At 37.1% G+C, this 20,444-nt stretch overlaps 1 protein-coding gene across 2 annotated transcripts; it reads right to left on the bottom strand.

The window, feature by feature from the left end:
* Positions 1–14,840: 14,840 nt before the first annotated feature.
* LOC125260805 lies at positions 14,841–20,435 on the bottom strand. Of its 2 annotated transcripts, XM_048179339.1 has the most exons (6): positions 20,195–20,435; positions 19,473–19,565; positions 19,231–19,323; positions 18,989–19,081; positions 18,748–18,840; positions 14,841–18,057 (listed from the first exon to the last, which is right to left on the bottom strand). In XM_048179339.1, the coding sequence occupies exons 1-6, from the start codon at positions 20,258–20,260 to the stop codon at positions 15,874–15,876; spliced, it is 2,622 nt and encodes an 873-aa protein (XP_048035296.1). In that variant the 5' UTR covers positions 20,261–20,435; the 3' UTR covers positions 14,841–15,873. The 2 variants fall into 2 exon arrangements, with proteins under 2 accessions (XP_048035296.1, XP_048035297.1); XM_048179340.1 differs by having other exon boundaries at positions 17,966–18,840.
* Positions 20,436–20,444: the final 9 nt, after the last annotated feature.

The raw sequence follows: 20,444 nt of genomic DNA on the forward strand, positions 1-20,444 counted from the left end.
ACCTGTACGACAATAATGTCAACATGACGCAACCGTTCCCTCGCATAAATATAATTTCGTTTGTACTTAGCAAACGTTATCACAGTATTTGTGTTTGTAGTTTCAAAAAATTGCGCGAACGTTATCACAGTGTGTGTGTGTGTGTGTGTGTGTGTGTGTGTGTGTGTGTGTGTTGCACATCCATAATTGCAAAGGGGACGCGATTAAAACTCTATAAGTACATAAATGTATCAAATAACCATTCAGAGACGTCCTGCTCCATTCTCAATTGTGTTTCCTCTGCCGGCGTCTCTTCATCATCTGGGTATGATTCCGGTTCAAAAATGTACGGCTGAATGCCATACAAAACAGCGGGTCTCTCACTCTCAGCCATTCTGCTTTTACCGACTGTTTATTGCCATAGGTATGCAAGTTACGCCCTCATCCAAAGGCAGGGCGGGGATATGCAGCTCATTTATATTTAAGGTGGTACACACCAAAACAGCTCTTTTTAAAACAGGCCCCAAAAATGACATTTTCAAATGGTTATAATAAATTAACTGTGGGGTATTTTGTGCTGAAACTTCACAAATACATTCTGGGGACACCCAAGACCAATATTACATCTTGTAAAAAGGGGCATAATAGGTGCCCTTTAATGCAATATCTGGACAGTTATCAGGAGACCAATGGACCACGTCGCTACAACATTCTCCGTGGTATTAACCAGCGACGTCTTTTGAGAACATGCCCGCGATGTTTCTGGAACGTAAACCACGATTCTTAAAAAAAAAAAAGACTTTACCACGACGTCCTCACAACATTGTCATAAAGTAATGTCACGCTGACCAAATGACGACTAACTGACGACGTTGTCACAATGTAATGTGTTTGCTGGGGTCTTATCTAGCGAAACGATCGGTCATTTTCGAAAAAATGTATGCTTTATAAACACAAAATATCGCCTTGAATGTACTTCCTGTTTCCGCATTCTTCAAAATGCTTACGCTGAATGTTCTACGCCTTCCCTATTCTACTTACGGAACGAACGCGGTGCCAGTTTCGTTTTTTTTTCCGTAAGTTGAATAGGGAAGGCATAGGACATTCAGCGTTAGCGTTTTGAAGAATGCGGAAATGGGAAGTACGTTCAAGGCGATGTCAAACCAGATAATAATAATAAAACTAACAGATACAATAGGGGCTATAGCACGTTCAGTGCGACATGCTCGAATTTCCTGCGAAAACCCACCAGTACCACCCGAATTATAAAACATTATTACAAGCTTACCATTGTGAATCAGGCTAAGGTAAGAAGATAGCTTTGAACACTAGCTGGTTTTGTACATGCTGAAAAACTGATTTTGGATAATTTTTAACCAAAAAAAGTTATGGACAGCAGCTTTGAATAAATATAGATTATGCGAGGTCTAATAACAAATGGCTTGTGTGTAGATGATACAGTTTGGTATTTGAGATCACAGATTTCTTTGCAAACTGATTTAGATTGTTTTAGACTTTATTAAACTTTATGAAACTACAATGCCTTATACCTTTTTTTTTTTTTTTTTGCTACTTTTGAACCATTTACACAATGAGTATACTAAATGAATTATGTTGTGTCTCCCTCTGGTGGACAATATATCATTCCCATTAATATAAATGGCTGCCCAGCAAATACATGACTGTTACATAGGGCAAAACTGCAACGTAGTAGCCTAATCTGATGACCAAAACCAGGGGCCTATCCGCCTTATTCCTGACGAGCCTACTGCGTTTTGAATTATGGGTAGCACTTCCGGCGTGGGGAACTTCCATTCAAAAATACTGAAATTAATAATTTTAAATAATAAGGTTGCCCTGCAAATAAAGCTTATCCATCAGTTTGACTGAATGAGCTATCCATTTTTCTTCATGTTTTATTTTCAGACATAATGAGAATAACTTGGTATTTTAATGTGACATGTTATAACAATATGGCGAGAGCTCTTTTCAGTCGCTGAATTCTTTTCCTCATGATTTTCTTTTTTCCCTTTGTGCATTCCACTGTAATAGTATGGAAAGGAATGTTGTCCATTTATGGTCTGTTCTCCCGATTTAATTTACGATATATCCCATTAATAATTCACTGGAATGCACAAAGAATCTCTTGTTTTTCTCCTCAAATCCTCACGTCTCTTTCCAGGTTTGTTTTCACAGGTAAATACAATTTATTATCTGTCAAAATGACGGAAATCATTTTGCAATAGTATCATTCAATGCTGAAGTTAATGAACATTTTTGCTCATCTGTTATTGCTGTGGTCTATTGAAAGTAGGTTTTTGATGCTTTAACACTTTTAAATGTCCTTTCAATGTTCGATGGTTGAAGGGTGAGTAGAATAATGTCATCCCATTGTACACAGTTAAAAAAACAAACAAACATATTTTTGCTTTCATGGAGCAATCCTTTAACTGATCGTTTACAGCTTAATGTAAGTTACACCCATAATTCACGCAAAGCATCATGTGGCGTAGGAATAAGGTCTATACCATAAAGCTGGTTTAGGTGGATAGCCAGTATGTTTTAGTTAACCCTCTGGAGTCTGAGGCTGATTTGGGGCCTGGAGAAGTTTTGACATGCCCTGACATTTGTGCTTTTTTCAGTTGTTCATAAACATATTAATGGAAAAAGTGTCATTACACTGTATTCAGCACAAACTAGGCTACAATAATATGTGAGGAACATGTATGTACATGTTTGTGTTTTTGAAGGAATAACATTTATGCGTGGTTATTGAAAAAACAAAAAACTTAAGTCACTGAAATAAGGCCAAAAAAAGTATAGTAAATCTGTGTTTACAATACTTTAGGGTATTGGAGGTTGTAAACTAGAGTTTTTGCTTCAAAATTATGTAAAGATTATGCTGCCTACTCCTTCATATAAAACAATATATTGATTTAGTTTTTGTAAGACACTTTTTGCCAAGAAACACAGTATGCGTGGAGGCGTGAACCTCCACTGAATAATGGGCCATTCTCACCTGAGAAGACAAAAGAATTGGATAGTAATGAGCTGAAATGACTTGCATATTAATGAGGCATTTCAGTCAGGTAGGCTGTGAAAAAAACCTTCTGTGATGTCTCAAGCTCATCATGATATATGAAACATACAGAAAAATATTATTACAATATAAAGTAATGGTTTTATATTATACTTTAAAATATAATGTATTTCTGTGATGCAAAGAGTCTGAATATAGGCTTTTAGTTTAAAAGCATGCACATTTGGAGAAATATTGTATTCTCATATGCTTATGTCAATTTTCTATACAGAGGAGTTATATTTATATAATATTCATTGTCATTACTATGAGCGCTGGTGTTTTCAATTCATCCTTGAAGTCGGAGGGCGCTCTCTGTGCATTTTTAGTCCACAAATTCATCTAAAAGAAGAAGAGGCTATTCCATGAATGGAGTTTCCAATTCATACTGCAGCCAGAGGGCGCTAAAGAAACAAAAACTCATCTAAAATTCATCTATAGAAGAAAAGAAAACAGGAACTAACTGCATGTCTTCTAGAGCTCCCTAACCATGACTTTTACATCCAGATAAACACTTTTCAAGACAATAAATACACGACTGAGACGATGAATGCATGTATTGCCTCTGAATTTGCGTCTGAATAGCGCTGGCTCCGTGGGCGTGGCCGCATTAGCGGATAATGAGCTGAATCAAGGACTTCTGACATGGCTCTCTTTTCATACAGATTACATAAACACAAAAGGTTTGTTTTCGATTTGACTTACATGATTTAAAACCTGACATCTTAACTTTTTTTAGACATAAGTTTAATTTTTCTGTGATTAGTATTCACTAAGTTACAGTTCATTTTCTGAGAACTATCAGATTGGACTTTGTTCAGAGGGAGAGGAGAAATCACGCATCATGTTAGTTTTGTTTATTTTACAAAAAGCACAACATTGTGTTTTTACTCTGAGTGTATACAAATAAAAGAAGATATTCTATAGTTTCAATTGATATATTACTTAAGTATTTTAAGTCTGTTTTGCTGCAATGTGAAAAAAAACCTGCAAAACGCGCCGGCGCGTTTTCAGACCTCAGAGTGTTAAATTTGTGCCAACCCTGTGATTTAGGTAGAGAGACCAGATTTCTCATGGTGGAATACGGGACAGGTGAGCAAGGGGTGGGCAATATGACCATGATATGAGAAATTTTATTTCACTATATATATATATATATATATATATATATAGAGAGAGAGAGAGAGAGAGAGATGCACCGATACTAAATATATATATATATATATATATATATATATAGAGAGAGAGAGAGAGAGAGAGAGAGAGAGAGATGCACCGATACTAAATTTCTCTGCCGACAGCCACTTATTCAGAATGATATCGGCTGATGCCGATACCGATAGTTTGGTTTTTCTTAAGGAAAAAACCTTAATCTCTCCCAAATTGTCATGAGCCGGGTTTGATTTTCTCCTTACTTCCTCTTTTTCCCTCTGCCTTCATTGCCTATTACAGATCCGGAATCGATGGATGGCAGTGATACAGATATCCTTAACGTTTATTTGTGTATCCATCCTAGTCTTAGGCCCAGTCCCAGTAGCCGTCTTGTGATCTTCTAGCCCTCTGTACTTCAAGCCTGGTTTCTTCCAGCTGCCAGGCATTGTACATTCCATCTACAACCTGTGGTGCTTCCAGATCCGAGAACGAGCTACCGAGCACTGCGAGCCTTCATCTGATTCTGCTTCTTTTACCAGCTGCAAGCATCCAAGAGGACAATGCTTGGGAGTCTGCCTCTGTTGAATATTTTCTGAACTGTTAATAAACCCTGGTTGACCTGCTCTTTCGCCTCTGGGTTTTCTGCTGCAAACAACAGAATCATCTGACCAGATGGACCTGGCGAATTTGGCATCCATTTGTTCCGCTGTCAGATGGCAAGGAATTATGTTGGGCAGACACGAGCAAGAGCTCTCCACAGCCAGGCACGCAGTGGACAGTCTTGCTGCTCAGGTAACAGACTTGAATAGTCACCTTCAGTTTCTCCGCCACGAGCAGCCTGATGCTCCGTCTCCCAGCGCCTCCCCCGAACCAAGAGTCAACAATCCGCCACGATATTTGGGTGAGCCAACCGAATGCAGAGCATTTTTAACCCAGTGTGAAGCTGTCTTTTCCCTTCAGCCTACTACGTATGCGACTGGCTGCGCCAAGGTTGCTTTTGTCATTTCTCTATTGACTGGAAGGGCGCGTGACTGGGCTACGGCTGTCTGGGAGGCGGAAGCTGCCTGTTGTCAGAGTTTCGTCGCTTTTAAGGAGGAGATGACCAAAGTATTCGATCGATCCGTCTTTGGACGTAAGGCTTCTCGTCTGCTTGCTGTGCTGCACCAGGGGAAACGTTCTGTTCCTGACTACGCCATCGAATTCCGCACTCTCTCTGCGACATGTGAGTGGAATGAACCGGCCCTGATAGCACGTTTCCTGGAAGGATTGAACCCCGATCTCAAGGACAAGATTTATGCGTGTGAAGTCCCGGCTGCTTTTGATCAGCTGGTGGAATCAGACTGGACAAGTGATCTGACCTACGGTGCCGTGCCCGTGACATGCCATCTGTGCCATCCACTCCTTCCCCATGCTGCTGAGATTCCATTTGAAGCTGCACAGTTTCCTGAAACCATGCAGGTGGCGGGGATTCAGACTGTTCCTGCCGAACGCCAGCGCCATGTTTTGCACAGGCCATGCACATTCTGCAGCCGTTCTGGCCCATTAAAAGGAAGCACTCGTCAGTAGATTGGGGAGTACTGGCGAGCGCATCATCGTTTCCCCCTCCGGCAAGAGCCCGCACCCTCCGCTGGTCTGGTGCTGCCGCTTCCTGTTTGGCCTTCATCGATTCTGGATCGGAGGCTAACTTCATGGATGAAGCTTGGGCCCTTGAGAGAGACATTCCCTTATGCAAACTAGAGGATTCTACTCCTCTCTTCGCGCTAGATGGCAGTGAGCTGCCATGGATTCGTCGAGCCACTGTACCGATGAGTCTCACCATCTCTGTCAATCATCAAGAGACTATTTCTTTTTTCATTTTTCCTTCCACTATTGCACCTGCAGTTTTGGGTCATCCTTGGCTTGTTCAGCATAATCCTCAGATTGACTGGGCAGAGGGGACCATTTTGTCCTGGAAATTATCTTGTCACGTTCAATGCCTTGTGTCTGCTGTTCCTGCCGTTTCTTCTGTTTCTGTGTTTCAGGAGGAGCCTGGTCATTTGTCTGGAGTGCCGGAGGAATACCACAATCTGCGGGCTGTGTTCAGTCGTTCCCAGTCGTTCAGTCACTGCTTCTCTTCCTCCTCATCGCCCGTATGACTGTAGCATTGAACTACTTCCCGGTACTACCTCTCCTCGCGGCCGGTTGTACTCTTATCCGCTCCTGAACGCAAAGCTCTTGAGAAATACCTCACCGAGAGTCTCGCTGCTGGTACTATTGTTCCGTCGTCCTCGCCCGCCAGTGCGGGGTTCTTCTTCGTGAAAAAGAAGGACAGGTTCTTGCGTCCCTGCATAGATTATCGGGGGCTTAACGACATAACAGTCAAGAACCGTTATCCCTTGCCTCTTATGTCATCGGCTTTTGAGATCTTGCAGGGAGCTAGAGTTTTCACAAAGCTTGACCTTCGTAACACTTACCATTTAGTACGAATAAGGAGGGCGACTAATGGAAGACGGCGTTTAATACTCCCTTAGGAGACTTTGAATATCAGGTTCTTCCGTTCGGCCTGGTCAACGCACCGCCCGTTTTTCAAGCACTGGTAAATGACGTTCTGAGAGACATGCTTAATATTTTTGTTTTTGTCTATCTGAACGATATCCTGATTTTTACAGCCCCTCTTAGAGAACCGCCTCTTCGTTAAGGCTGAGAAGTGTGCTTTTCACGTCCAGTCAGTAACGTTCCTCAGTTGTGTCAGCTGAAGGCATTAGCATGGACCCTGCCAATGTACACGCTATCATCGAATGGCCCATTCCTGACTCCTGAACTGCACTCCAACGATTTTTGGGGTTTGCAAATTTTTACCGTCGATGCATCTCTAATTTCAGTCTTATTGCTGCTCCTTTGACTGCTCTCACCTCATCTAAGACTCGTTTCGTTTGGACAGAATCCACGCAACTCGTGTTCGATAAACTCAAGGAGCTGTTTACCACAGCTCCCATACTAATAACGCCTGACCCCAAGAGAAAATTCATCGTCGAGGTTGATGCCTCCGATGTGGCTGTAGGAGCTGTGCTTTCTCAGCGCTCACCGCTTGATGAAAAGGTCCATCCGTGCGCTTATTTTTCCCGCCAACTCTCACCGGCCGAGCGCAACTGTGATATTGGCAACCGCAAACTCCTTGCCGTTCGGTTGGCCCTAGGTGAATGTCATCACTGGTTAGAGGGTTCCTCTGTTCCATTCATAGTATGGACGGATCACAGGAACCTTGAATATATCCGTTCGGCAAAGAGACTAAATGCTCGCCAAGCTTGTTGGCCGCTTTTCTTTGGACGCTTTGATTTTACTATTTCTTTTCGGCCCGCCGTTAAGAATACTAAGCCTGACGCTCTCTCTTGCCAGTTCGGTACCTCGGAGAGTGCCTCCACCACTTATACTACCTTACCAGACGGGTGTGTGGTTGGAGGCATTACCTGGGGAATAGAGAGGCAGGTAAAGGTCGCATTGTCCAAAGTGTCTGTTCATCGAAAATGTCCCTGGAATCTGTTATTTGTTCCCAAGTCTGTCATGAGCCGGGTTTGATTTTCTCCTTATTTCCTCTTTTTCCCTCTGCCTTCATTGCCTATTAGTCGCAGCTGTTTGTCATTACTATCAGCGCTCATGCTGATTTGCTTTCACACCTGTTGCACTTCTTCTCTGATATTCTTTGCTATTTCTCCCTGCTGTTTCTTATATATATATATATATATATATATATATATATATATATATATATATATCACACATATAGATAGATAGCTAAGGAACTGTGAACATTGGAAAATATTCCTGAGGTAAATGTGACATGATGTGACATATTGTTCACAAGCTGTTTTATTGAGATCTTTCTGCGGTTGAAACACAAATAAAGTGATTACATGAGACATGATACATGAAACACTTTCTTAAGCCATAAGTTATAACTGACTGTATTTACATGATATACTCCACACGATGGACATTTGAAAAACTATGTGTGCATTTGACCATTCAGACGCAAAGAGAACTGATCTCGTGCTGAGAGAACTGGGATTGCGTGCAAGGAAAGAGAGAGCGCGCAAGAGAGAAAGCACTTCTTGTGTGTGTCATTCAGTGCGATTCCGTCTATCCAGCCTTACCCAGCTACATAGATGCCTTATTCGCTGCTGGATCGTATGTCAACAACGCATATTGGTCCAGACAACTTGCCCTAACTCTCCTAAGTGGACTGAAGAAAAGATGGCTGACTATTTTGAGGTTTTACAAACTTGTACTATCCAAACCAGATCTCAGGGAATTACCTTTCACATAATATTATGTTGACAGCTAGTTTGCCACCAGAGTCAGACTATTAATAGCTAGCGATAATGCTAGTTAGCTATGAAAACTGAGAGTTTTTAAGAAATAATATAGAGTTTACATGATTTTTATAAAGTCTGACCTTATATTTTATATTATGAACTAATCTAAACGACATGTGAGTCTTCCTTGCAATGCGTGAACCCTTGTAGCCAGAGGACTTTGACAGGACAGCTCACTGTCAGAGATAGGGCTAAACTGACTCATCTCCAAAGACTAGGTGACTGCATCTCATTTAAACATGTCTCTATTATATTTTTTCCCCATTTTAGGCAGAAGTAACCAGGACAACACCAACCTCAAGGAAGGCTTTCCAAGACACTGTACCTTGCTACTATATTATTATACTCATTATACTGTTATATTTTTGTACTATTCACTACTCACTATTTTTAGGGCCTAAGCCCTCAAAGGGCGAAGACCCTATTGTTTTCCTTAGGATTATTAGGGCCCAAGCCCTGAAAGGACGAAAGCCCTATTTTTTTCCTTTAGATTATTAGGGCTAAAGCCCTGAAAGGGCAAAGGCCCTATTGTTTTCCATAGGATTATTATTAGGGCCAGAAGCTAGAAGCTAGTACCCGGGCGTTGAATGGGGTCCGAAAACTAGGTCCAAGATTGTTTGTTTGATAATTGAACCTGAATGAATTTGACACTCAGAGGTCGGCTGATCGCGCCAGCGATACCACCTTGCTTTTTTCTTATCAGTATGAAAGAGACTCAAAATACTCTGACAATTTTGCACATACAATTAAGAGTTATATACCATTTTAATCTGTGAAATATCTTCTTTTATTTGTGTACACTTAGAGTAAAAACAAAATGTTGTGCTTTTTGCAAAATAAAAAACAACTAACATGATGCGTGATCTGTCGTCTCCCTCTGAACGAAGTCCAATCTGATAGTTCTCAGAAAATGAACTGTAACTTAGTGAATACTAATCACAAAAAAATTAGACTTATGTCTAAAGAAACGTTGAAATGTCAGGTTTTAAATCTTGTAAGTCAAATCGAAAATAAACATTCTCTGTTTATGTAATCTGAATGAAAAGAGAGACATGTCAGACGTCCGTGAGTCAGCTCATTATCCGCTAACGCGGCCACACCCACGGAGCGAGCACCATTCAGACGCAAAATCTGAGGCAATACATATATACATCGTCGCAATCGTGTATTTATCATCTTCAAAAGTGTTCATCTGCATGTTATAGCCATGGTTAGCGATCTCTGGAAGCCTCTGTTAGTTCCTGGAATGTCACATGGTATGCCTGTTCTTCACTGAGTCATTTGTGGACTAAATGTGCACAGAGCGCACTCCAGCTGCATGAATTGAAAACACAGTATCCAGCGCTCATAGTGATGACAATAAATATTGAATAAATATTACTCCTCTGTATAGAAAATTGACATAAACATATGAGAATCCATCAATATTTCTCCAAATGTGCATGCTTTTAAGCTAAAAGCCCTGATGGATGTTGTTTTGTCATAGGTAATGACTCCGTTTTTCATATTCATAACTCCTGACGCATAGGCTATTAACAAACTACGGTCACTGTAAGAGTAAAACAGAGGTCAAAATGTGAAGCTTGAGTCTTAGATCTTTTTAATGATGTATAGTTTGTCAACTGCACATTAACATTTAGGCTATATAACATAACAAATATAATAGCCTATATGAAATGCCATAGAGGTAACATGAATGTTCAGATGCTTTGCATCACAGAAATACAACCTCTACAACCTCTAATACCCAGAAGTCTTGTGAACACATAAATAATATTAGTTTTGTGGCCTTACTTCAGTGACTTAAGTTTTTTGTTTTTCAATAACCACGCATAAACGTTATTCTTTCAAAAATACAAACATGTACATACATGTTCCTCATATATTATGGTAGCCAAGTTCGTGCTGAATACAGTGTAATGACACTTTTTCCATTAATATGTTTATGAACAACTGAAAAAAGCAAATTACAGGGCATGTCAAAACTTCTCCAGGGCCCCAAAAATCCTCAGACCCCAGAGGGTTAAAATGAATGTACTATATTTCAGATCAATATATTTGTTTTCTTTAAAATTTTGTATTTTGAGATTAAGTCATGACACTAAACAATATTCTCCTCTGAATTATACACCCTGTATTTCTATATACAATAATACTAACATTGAATAAGGTTTTCTAATCAATGTAGTATGTGAAACTTAAAAGTAGGCAGATTAGTGATCTGTTTGAGTACAAGAAATGGAAAGAAATGTAATATATAGTATAACCAACAGATGGCACGTTGGGCTTATTTGGTAAGGTAAGATAAAATCCTGAACAATTTTAAAGTACATTATTTTTTGCTTTTATTTCCATACTGCATTTGCATGTATATTTAGTCATTATCAAAGACTACTTTCAATCACCATTTAAATTTTTATTTTTGTTGAAAATGTTGTTAAAATTTATGAATCTCACTGTCTCTCTGTACTCATCATCCCCCTCATTCCCTCAGTTTCTCTCTCTCTCTCTCTCCCCCTCTTTTTCTCTGTGTGTGTGTGTGTGTGTGTGTGTGTGTGTGTGTGTGCGTTTCAGTGTCTGATCAGTTCTTTAACCCTTTTCTTGGAGAACTGTCACTGTCCTTCAGAGTTTAGCTCCAGCCCTAATCAAACACACCTGAACCAGCTAATCAAGCCAGTTCATTTCTTGGCCACTGACATCATAGTATTCTTCTATAATTAGTTTGATAATTAGGTTATTTAAAATATATTTAAACAACAACAACAAGATGAACTTATAAAAATTTTGAAGTGCAAATGATAACTTCACACATTTGAAATTGAACTATGAGACTCTATAACTATTCGGACAGGTTTTTTTTAATGACATTTGAGTTATAATTCTTATCACTCAACATCTGTGATTTCATGTAGTGATTCAGACAGAACCAACATCTGTGTGATTTTTACAGAGGAGGTGATTTAAATCTAAGTTTAAATGATCTCATAGATATGGCTCTTGTGGTTTGTAGTCATAGTGGCACCAACTGCTGCAGTAAATATGGAATTCAAATGACTTTGGCATAGTCATTTTATTTTTTTCCCATTTTAAATGCCTATTGCCCGCCATGCACAGTTGCCCTGATGCCACAGGGTTGGCAGTGCCACTGGGCTTGGGCCTGTCATTGCTGCTTGCAGCTATGTTTATTAGGGCCCAAGCCACTAAGATGCAGGGCCCTATTGTTTATCTAAGGTTTTTTTTTAACCATCTGGGGATTTTTGGGGGCCTTAACATGCTCAAAAACTCTTGAAAATTGGCACATACATTGGATTCTGCAGCCATTAGGATGCTGCAGAGGCTGGGATCCGGGCATGGCACAGGGGCTCTACGGCGCCCCCTTGAATGGGGTCCAAAATATTGGTCCGTATATCAAACACGCTTGCATGTATTAGTATGAAACTCGGTACACATATAGACCTCATCGGGCCGAACAACTTTCATGCTCTAAGTTATACGCCAGCTCAACAGGAAGTCAGCTATTATGGGTTTGAAAAACACATGCTCTGGAATTTGATATACTCATCCTAGGTGATTAAACTGATCACCACCAAACTTGGTCAGCATGAAGTCAAGACATTAAGGATGCTAAATTGCGAGTGGATTTTTGATATCTCAAACGGTTTGGCTGTGGTGAGGCAACAAATTTATGGCAAGATAAGGGAAACAGGAAGTGTATTATAACTTCTGCATACATTGATTGATTTTTATGAAAGTTCAGCTGTCTGTTCATTGTACGAGTCTGATCACCAGTGTTGGGGAAGCTACTCTGAAACTGTAGTTTGACAAGCTACAAGCTACTCATAAATTAAAGTAGTTAAACTACAGTCAAGCTACCCTTCTGAAAAAGTAGTTAGCTACACTACAAGTTACTAACAAAAAGTAGCTAGCTACATTGAAACTACTTTGATTTTTTTTTTTTTTTTAATGACAGCCTATTACAAATAACTGAATAACTGTTAATGAAGAATGTTCAAGTAAAATGTTTGTGGTTTAAATCAACGCAATGCACTACAATTATTATTTCAAAGCCTACTGTTTTATTTTGTAAACTATATCAAAAGATACAATACTCAAATGTAGCCTAAATCTCACACTGACTCAAATGTCTCAAATGTTACACCAATGCAGGCCTGGTTCTACGCACCTTAGCACCCTCAAATGCAAGCAAGAGCACCCTCAGTTGATTCCGTAATAATATCACATTGGCAAACGCTCCTGTGCGTATTTGTGTTTGTGCTCTGTAGAATTATAAATGTTTCTACTTACAACATGATTTTGCAGCTGTTGATCTCTTGAATGCAATGGCCAATCAGGGGTGTTTAAGTTAGTTAGACTCACCGGAAGAAACGCCGGAGTTTTTATTCAGCACTGAGTTTGCACGCTCACAAAGCCTCTCATTAACAAAGTGTAGACACGATGTAAGAGACTCATTGTGCAGCGAAGACAGCTATAACTGATGAGTTATAACATTTTAGTGATTATAAAGATCATTCAGAATTTTAATATAAGTTTTGTTTTTCATGCTTTAAGAGGACCGACGACCAATTGTACTCTACAGTTTCAGAAGTGATATCTACAGTACATATAAATGCAGGATTCATGCTCAATTGCTGCCATAACCATAACACGGGACAAAAATATGCAATAATAATAAGCAATGTAAATGCAGACTAGAAAAAATATTAGAATTTTTGTATCAATATTTTTGAAATTGTATTCAAATTATTTGTAAAAGTAATGACTTAAAAAAAATTCTCACTGTATACATTGCTATTCTTAATTACCCTTGTCGAAAAAAAGTGCACTTAATTGTATTGAAAGTGTACTTTGTGTGTACTTAGTATACTTTTTAAAAAGTGCACTTGCAGATAATACAATATAATTAAAATTAAAGGCCACTTAAGCGTACTTTAATAGAATATACTTTAATGTCAATATTTATTATCATGCTTAAGTGTACTTTTTAAAAATGCACTTTGTAATAATGTCAAATTAAGTTGTACTTAAAGAAAGTACACTTTAATGACAATATTTATTAACAAACTTCAGTGCACTTTTTAAAAATGCTCTTTGTAATAATGTCAAATTAAGTTGTACTTAAAGAAAGTACACTTAAATGACAATAATTACTAACACGCTTGAGTGCACTTTTTAAAAATACACTTTGTAATAATGACTTATTAATTGTACTTACAGAAAGTACACTTTAATGACAATGTTTATTAACACGCTTAAGTGCACTTTTTAAAAATACCCTTTGTAATAATGTCAAATTAAGTTGTACTTAAAGAAAGTACACTTTAATGACAATATTTATTAACACGTTTAAATGCACTTTTTAAAAATGCACCTTGTAATAATGTCTAATTAAGTAGTACTTAATGAAAGTACACTTAAATGACAATATTTATTAACATGTTTAAATGCACTTTTTAAAAATGCACCTTGTAACAATGTCTAATTAAGTATTACTTAAAGCAAGTATACTTTAATGACAATATTTATTAACATGCTTAAATGCACTTTTTAAAAATTCACTTTGTATTAATGTCTAATTAAGTTTTACTTAAAGAAAGTAAACTTTAAGACAATATTTATTAACACGCTTAAGTGCATTTTTTTAAAAATGCAACTTGTAATAATGTCTAAGTTTTACTTAAAGCAAGTAAACTTTAATTACTATATTTATAAAAATCACTTAAGTGCACTTTTTTTTAAATGTAGTGTAATAGCATATAATTTTCACTTAAAACAAGTACACTATAATGACAATATTTCTAAACACACTAAAGTGACTTTTTAAAAAAGTACTATAGTAATGTCTAATTATTAGGCATATATTTTTTGTTTATATTTTTGTATTTTCTTTTATTAATGTTATAACACTTTTATGCTTTTTGTCACTGTTTACACCCTTATTTGTGTTTATAATTAATAGAAAAACATGGGGAAAAACATACATTTTAAATTATTACGTTTTTTTGTTGCGCTTTAAAGAAGTACACTTATTTTGAATTATTGACTAATACTAAAGAAAATGTAAAATACTTTTTACATGTTAAGTGTGTTGTCCAAAATTATATTTGTTATTGTATTTTGAATGTTTTACTCTTTATTATACAGTATATGTTGTGTCTTAATGCACTTGAAATGTTTTTTTCTTCTAAACGTACACTTACAGTAACTTATTTTTGAAATTTTCATCACAAGCTCCTGCTCTATGAACTACAAGTATCAGTTTTCTTCTTGAAGTACAACAAAAACAATGATTTATGTTAAGTAAAACTTGATTTATTAAAAATGTATAAGTAAAACTCAATTATAACACAAAGTGCATTTAAAAAATTTACTTAAGTGTGTTTAAAAAACATTAGAAAGTGCACTCGGTTAAATTAAACTTAAATGATCTTTATCGTATGTACAACTTGTTTAAAGATTGATTGTTTTGATAGTTAAACTTTGGGCTAATAAATATGTTAAACTATTTTACAATAAGTGTTCTTAATTGGAATTATTGTTAAAATTATCATCTTTTGTTTCTGTTCTATGACCCTATTTACAAGAGAGTCAATGCAGTATTTTTTTTTTTTTTTTAAAGGAGTGTCATTTATGAGAGTGGAGTACAGTATGTATTAGAAATGTGTTTTATTTCACATGTGTACAAAATAATTATTGATTACATTGAGTATTTAAACGACAAAGTATTTTATACAAAGGATTGTTATAAAATTTACAGTCCAAAAAAGCATTTAGCTTAAAGCACATTTACAAATATACAAAAGCATGTTACAGATGGTGTAGAAATAGATTGTATTGTATTCTAATCACATCATTCAGTCCCATTCATTATTTGGGAGAGGTATGACAAATGTACTGTCCTGTAATTTTACCATTACACATTTTCTTTTAAATGAGTCAGAGTTCACAGCATACATAGCATACATCACACATAATTGGTTTCAGACACCTCATACACAAATTTGGATGAAATATTCAATTGAATTCCCCTACACAAAGGTCTTCTTGACTTCACAAGCTTCTGTTCAATTACACAGCAATTCTTTCCACTATCCCTGTCTGAGGCACTGTTCCTTTCAGTTTAATAAGAAATTAAGCTCAAGACTTTACATTTAAAGAACAGTTATACAATGGATTGTTGTAACATTTCTATACAGTCAGAGAAAGCATTTAGCTTGAAGCACATTTACAAATCTACAAAATCATATTTCAGATGGTGTAGAACTAGATTGTATTATATTCTAATCACACCATTCAGTCCCTTTCTACATTATTTGGGAGAGGTATGACAAATGTACTGTCCTGTAATTTTACCATTACACATTTTCTTTTAAATGAGTCAGTTTTCACAGCATAGACATAATTGGTTTCAGACACCTCATACACAAATTTGGATGAAATATTCAGTTGAATGTCCCTACACAACGGTCTTCTTGACTTCACAAGCTTCTGCACGACTACACAGCAATTTTTTTCATCTGTGTCTGAGGCACTGTTCCTTTCAGTTTCATAAGAAACGAAGCTCAAGACTTTACATAACGTCCCATCTTTTAATTCTGCAATAGAATTATTTCGTTTCTGTAATCTGCTGTAACCTTCTGCGTGATAGAGTGTCTCACCAATTAGGAAACGACTGTAGGATGAACAGTTACATACTATACCACCATTCAATTCTTCAACGGCAAAGATGTGTGATGCACATACAGTGTCATGAAGAGGACCAAACACTGTGACATTTCCAGTCAGATTTTTTGCTTTACAACTCATGGAATTACTATTTTGAATTTGGGAGAAGAGTTCTTTTAGTTTATCGTTTGTGTTGACTACACATTTTTCCACCCTTTTTCGCAGACTCTTCCACCTAAGGAATGTCTTCACTATTTGAACAGGAACATGCGTAGTACCACTGAAGTACTTTAATAAAGTACCATTGAAAGATTCAAATGAAAATGTTGATGTTGCCCACAAAGGACCCCAGTTCCTAACACTTTCTGCAAGATGTGTCAACAGATGTACATTGAATGACACATTCTTAATACCATACAGCATCTCAAACTGGATCACAAACTTCTTCAGTGCTATTTCCGCTACACTGACTTCACAGATTTTCACCTGCTGTTGAAGAAGTATATGCAAAGCAAATACTAAAAGAAAAAGGTGGTTCCAATATTTCTTCATTAGAACACCATTAAGAATGGGCAAAGAATAGAAAAGAAGAAATGACCGCCATTCTGATGCTTTCCAATATTTCCTGTCTTTTAATGACCTGGGTGTTCTTGTTATCTCTACTGGAGGTTTTATATTCAGCAGTTCTTGGTCAATTATGTCTGCTTTCGTGCCTATGTACCACTCTTTGTTGTGATTGGTGGAGTCCAGCCACAGAGTTGCCAGTTGTCGAGTGACACCAAGACAAACACTATGCTGATATTCTGGGACAAAGCCATTAATCATCTGAAACTTTTCTAATCTCATTATTTCGGATGGGCCTTTAACACCCTTGACTGGAAGTTGTACGGTAGCTGCCATAGCATGGTCATAATGTTCTGTTTCAGATCTGAGAAGCGGCTCTGGTCTTCGATATGGATAAGGACCTCCACCAATGTGATAACAGAAATCACACCCATATTGTCCATTGAACTGTTTTGAGTTTCTTAGGAGTGGGCGGGCAACTGAGTCTGAGCTACAAATAAGTGCATACACCTTTGAAATTTGCTCAACATTTCTTGAGTCTTTCCAGATTAATCCGTCCCTCTCTAAAGAACACAGCTCATTTACAAAAGGGGTTAGCAAAACAGACATTATAGGTTTCCTTTCCCCGAACCAAATGCATGGCACACAGATATTGTTTTTTCTGTCCTTTGGTTGTAGTTCAATCACTTGACATTGAATGGGCCACACCTGATACTTTGAGCTTTTGAAAACAGGAATTCCATCACAATTCCACAGTAAGCTAATGTCATATTCACCTAATTGACATTTTATATATTCAGCTCCACACTGTATGTCATTTAGAACATCTTTCTCAGATGTAGTCTGCCTTGACAATGTTACATTTGGATTTTCAAGAATGTCTTTGAGCTGTGATGACAAGCTCAATGCTAGAAAAAAAGAGCCATTTTTCATATTATCATCTGCCTGAAATGTTGCATGACAGACACCACAATTCAGTGGGCTTTTCTCTCTTGTTCCCAAGTAGTTACAACATGACACACAGTAAAAATGAGGCTCGTAATGTCCAAACTCACCATAGCATTTGTTAAACAGGTATACAGTTTCTGGTACCAATCCTGGAAAATGTTCATTAAACACTTTTAAGAGATGTTGTAAGGCAACTCCTGTTAGATTATGTCGCAACACATATGACATCAACAGCAGCAAACTCTGGCCTTTGGTAAGAGATGATCCAGGATACAGCAACTCATCACCATCATGCGGCTCCTAAAAAGGCAATGTACAGAGTTTTTCCATATGTAAATTAATAGCACACTTCTGGTTACTCAATACTTCATTTTTGTTTAATCTCATGATATAAACATCATTCTTTTTTTTCTTTTTTTTGGCTTGCATTTTTTTTTTTTCTTATTTTGATATTTGAGCATGCTGTGGTACAGACTGGTTTGTCGATTTGATGCATATAGTTACAGCAGTTATGGATTATTTTTATATAATGCAATAGCCAGTAAATCAATTCCAGAATCTGATTCAGAGTGTAGAATCTGTTTTGACAGTGACTCCAAAATTATTTACATGTGATGTGCTGATTTGAGACTCTACAACACTCTCTAGTAATCTCTGGGTGGCATCAGATTTATTGCAAGTTGTCCCATCACAGTGAAACTCAGTTAAGGTTGCCTGTATAATAAATATCAAATAAAACAAATGTCTGTTAAATACACCTAGGGAATACTAAGCATAATCAGTTTTGAGAAAACACAAGTATGCACACACTCTTTTTCTCTCTGTATCACACACACACCCACAAAACACAATAATGTCACAACACCTGTTATATGCTGCTGTTACTACTCCAGTGTGATTTTTATAAATATTTCACTACGTGGAGCATGCATCGATGTGTAATTGTGCCTTTGTAAGATGATGCTGTCCATCACGTTTGGGTAACTTTACCTGTGATGTGCAGATGTTTGATCTCTCTTGCTGTTCCCACGTATCAGACTGGGAGAAATTCCCCTCATTGCTTGCATGCTCAAGTAAGGTTGTCTGTATGGTTGTAAATATGTAAAAGTATAAAATGAGCAATTTATTACTTTACAAAGGTTGTTATAAATATTTCACTACATGGAGCATGCATCGATGTGTATTTGTGCCTTTTAAGATGATGCTGTCCATCACGTTTGGGTAACTTTACCTGTGATGTGCAGATGTTCGATCTCTCTTGCTGTTCCCGGGTATCAGACTGGGAGAAATTCCCCTCATTGCTTGCATGCTCAATTAAGGTTGTCTGTATGGTTGTAAATATGTAAAAGTATAAAATGAGCAATTTATTACTTTACAAAGGTTGTTATAAATATTTCACTACGTGGAGCATGCATCGATGTGTATTTGTGCCTTTGTAAGATGATGCTGTCCATCACGTTTGGGTAACTTTACCTGTGATGTGCAGATGTTTGATCTCTCTTGCTGTTCCCACGTATCAGACTGGGAGAAATTCCCCTCATTGCTTGCATGCTCAAGTAAGGTTGTCTGTATGGTTGTAAATATGTAAAAGTATAAAATGAGCAATTTATTACTTTACAAAGGTTGTTATAAATATTTCACTACGTGGAGCATGCATCGATGTGTATTTGTGCCTTTTTAAGATGATGCTGTCCATCACGTTTGGGTAACTTTACCTGTGATGTGCAGATGTTCGATCTCTCTTGCTGTTCCCGGGTATCAGACTGGGAGAAATTCCCCTCATTGCTTGCATGCTCAAGTAAGGTTGTCTGTATGGTTGTAGATATGTAAAAGTATAAGATGAGCCAAGATTTACCAAGATTTTTATAAATTTGACAAAACTTGGAGCATGTATCAATGTACTAAAAAAAAAAGAAAGAAAAAAAGTTTAACAAAGTAATTTTGACAGCTGTGGTTGCCAAAATAATTTTGTAAAAAAATAAAGGAAAACTGTAAACACATTTACAGAACAAACTGGAAATTTTACATTATGAAACTATAAATTACAAACAAGAAAATTTTAATATAAATCAGTAAATTCAACAATGCACACTACTACTACAATCTGTTTTGTACCTTTAACATACTGACAACCACCATTATAATGCAGGTGGTAAAAGAGAAAGCCACATGAAGAATCAGAGTTCATCACAAGTAGCCTTCCATGAATTGAATATATAATAATATGCCAAAAAATCATTCACCCGAACAAGAAACACCATCATGGTAACCCACAACACTTACACAAATAAACTAAACGTTCATTAAACAACAGAAGATGTAACAAACCTATTAAGAAACATGAATATTTAAACATAATACTTTCAAATGTGGAGTGTCATTTGAAAGAAAAGAAAAAAAGAAAAGAAAAGAAAGAAGAAAAGAAACTCATTCTTACCTTTGACTGTGTGCAGAAAGAGTCAGGACATATGTTCTCTTTTTGTAGGAAAATTTTATAGGCCATTCTATTTGAAACCTGTTAAATGAGATGTTAGTCAGACTCCTACTTTATACCTATACCTACTACTTTATACCTACTTTAAACTGTATACCTACTTTAATATCAAGTAAAAGCCTTTAGCCTTCTAATGATAATAATAATAAATAAAAAATAGCAACGTACATCAGCATCTACAAAATAATAACAA

The sequence above is a fragment of the Megalobrama amblycephala genome, linkage group LG24 (assembly GCF_018812025.1).
Source record: "Megalobrama amblycephala isolate DHTTF-2021 linkage group LG24, ASM1881202v1, whole genome shotgun sequence".
NCBI lineage: Eukaryota > Metazoa > Chordata > Actinopteri > Cypriniformes > Xenocyprididae > Megalobrama > Megalobrama amblycephala.

Coding starts and splice junctions, on each gene's coding strand:
- LOC125260805 (XM_048179339.1), bottom strand. CDS start 20,260: ATGGCCTATAAAATTTTCCTACAAAAAGAGAACATATGTCCTGACTCT. Junction 19,566..20,194: donor CTTTCTGCACACAGTCAAAG/GTAAGAATGAGT, acceptor ACAACCATACAG/ACAACCTTACTTGAGCATGC. Junction 18,058..18,747: donor CAAACATCTGCACATCACAG/GTAAAGTTACCC, acceptor TTGCCTTTTTAG/GAGCCGCATGATGGTGATGA.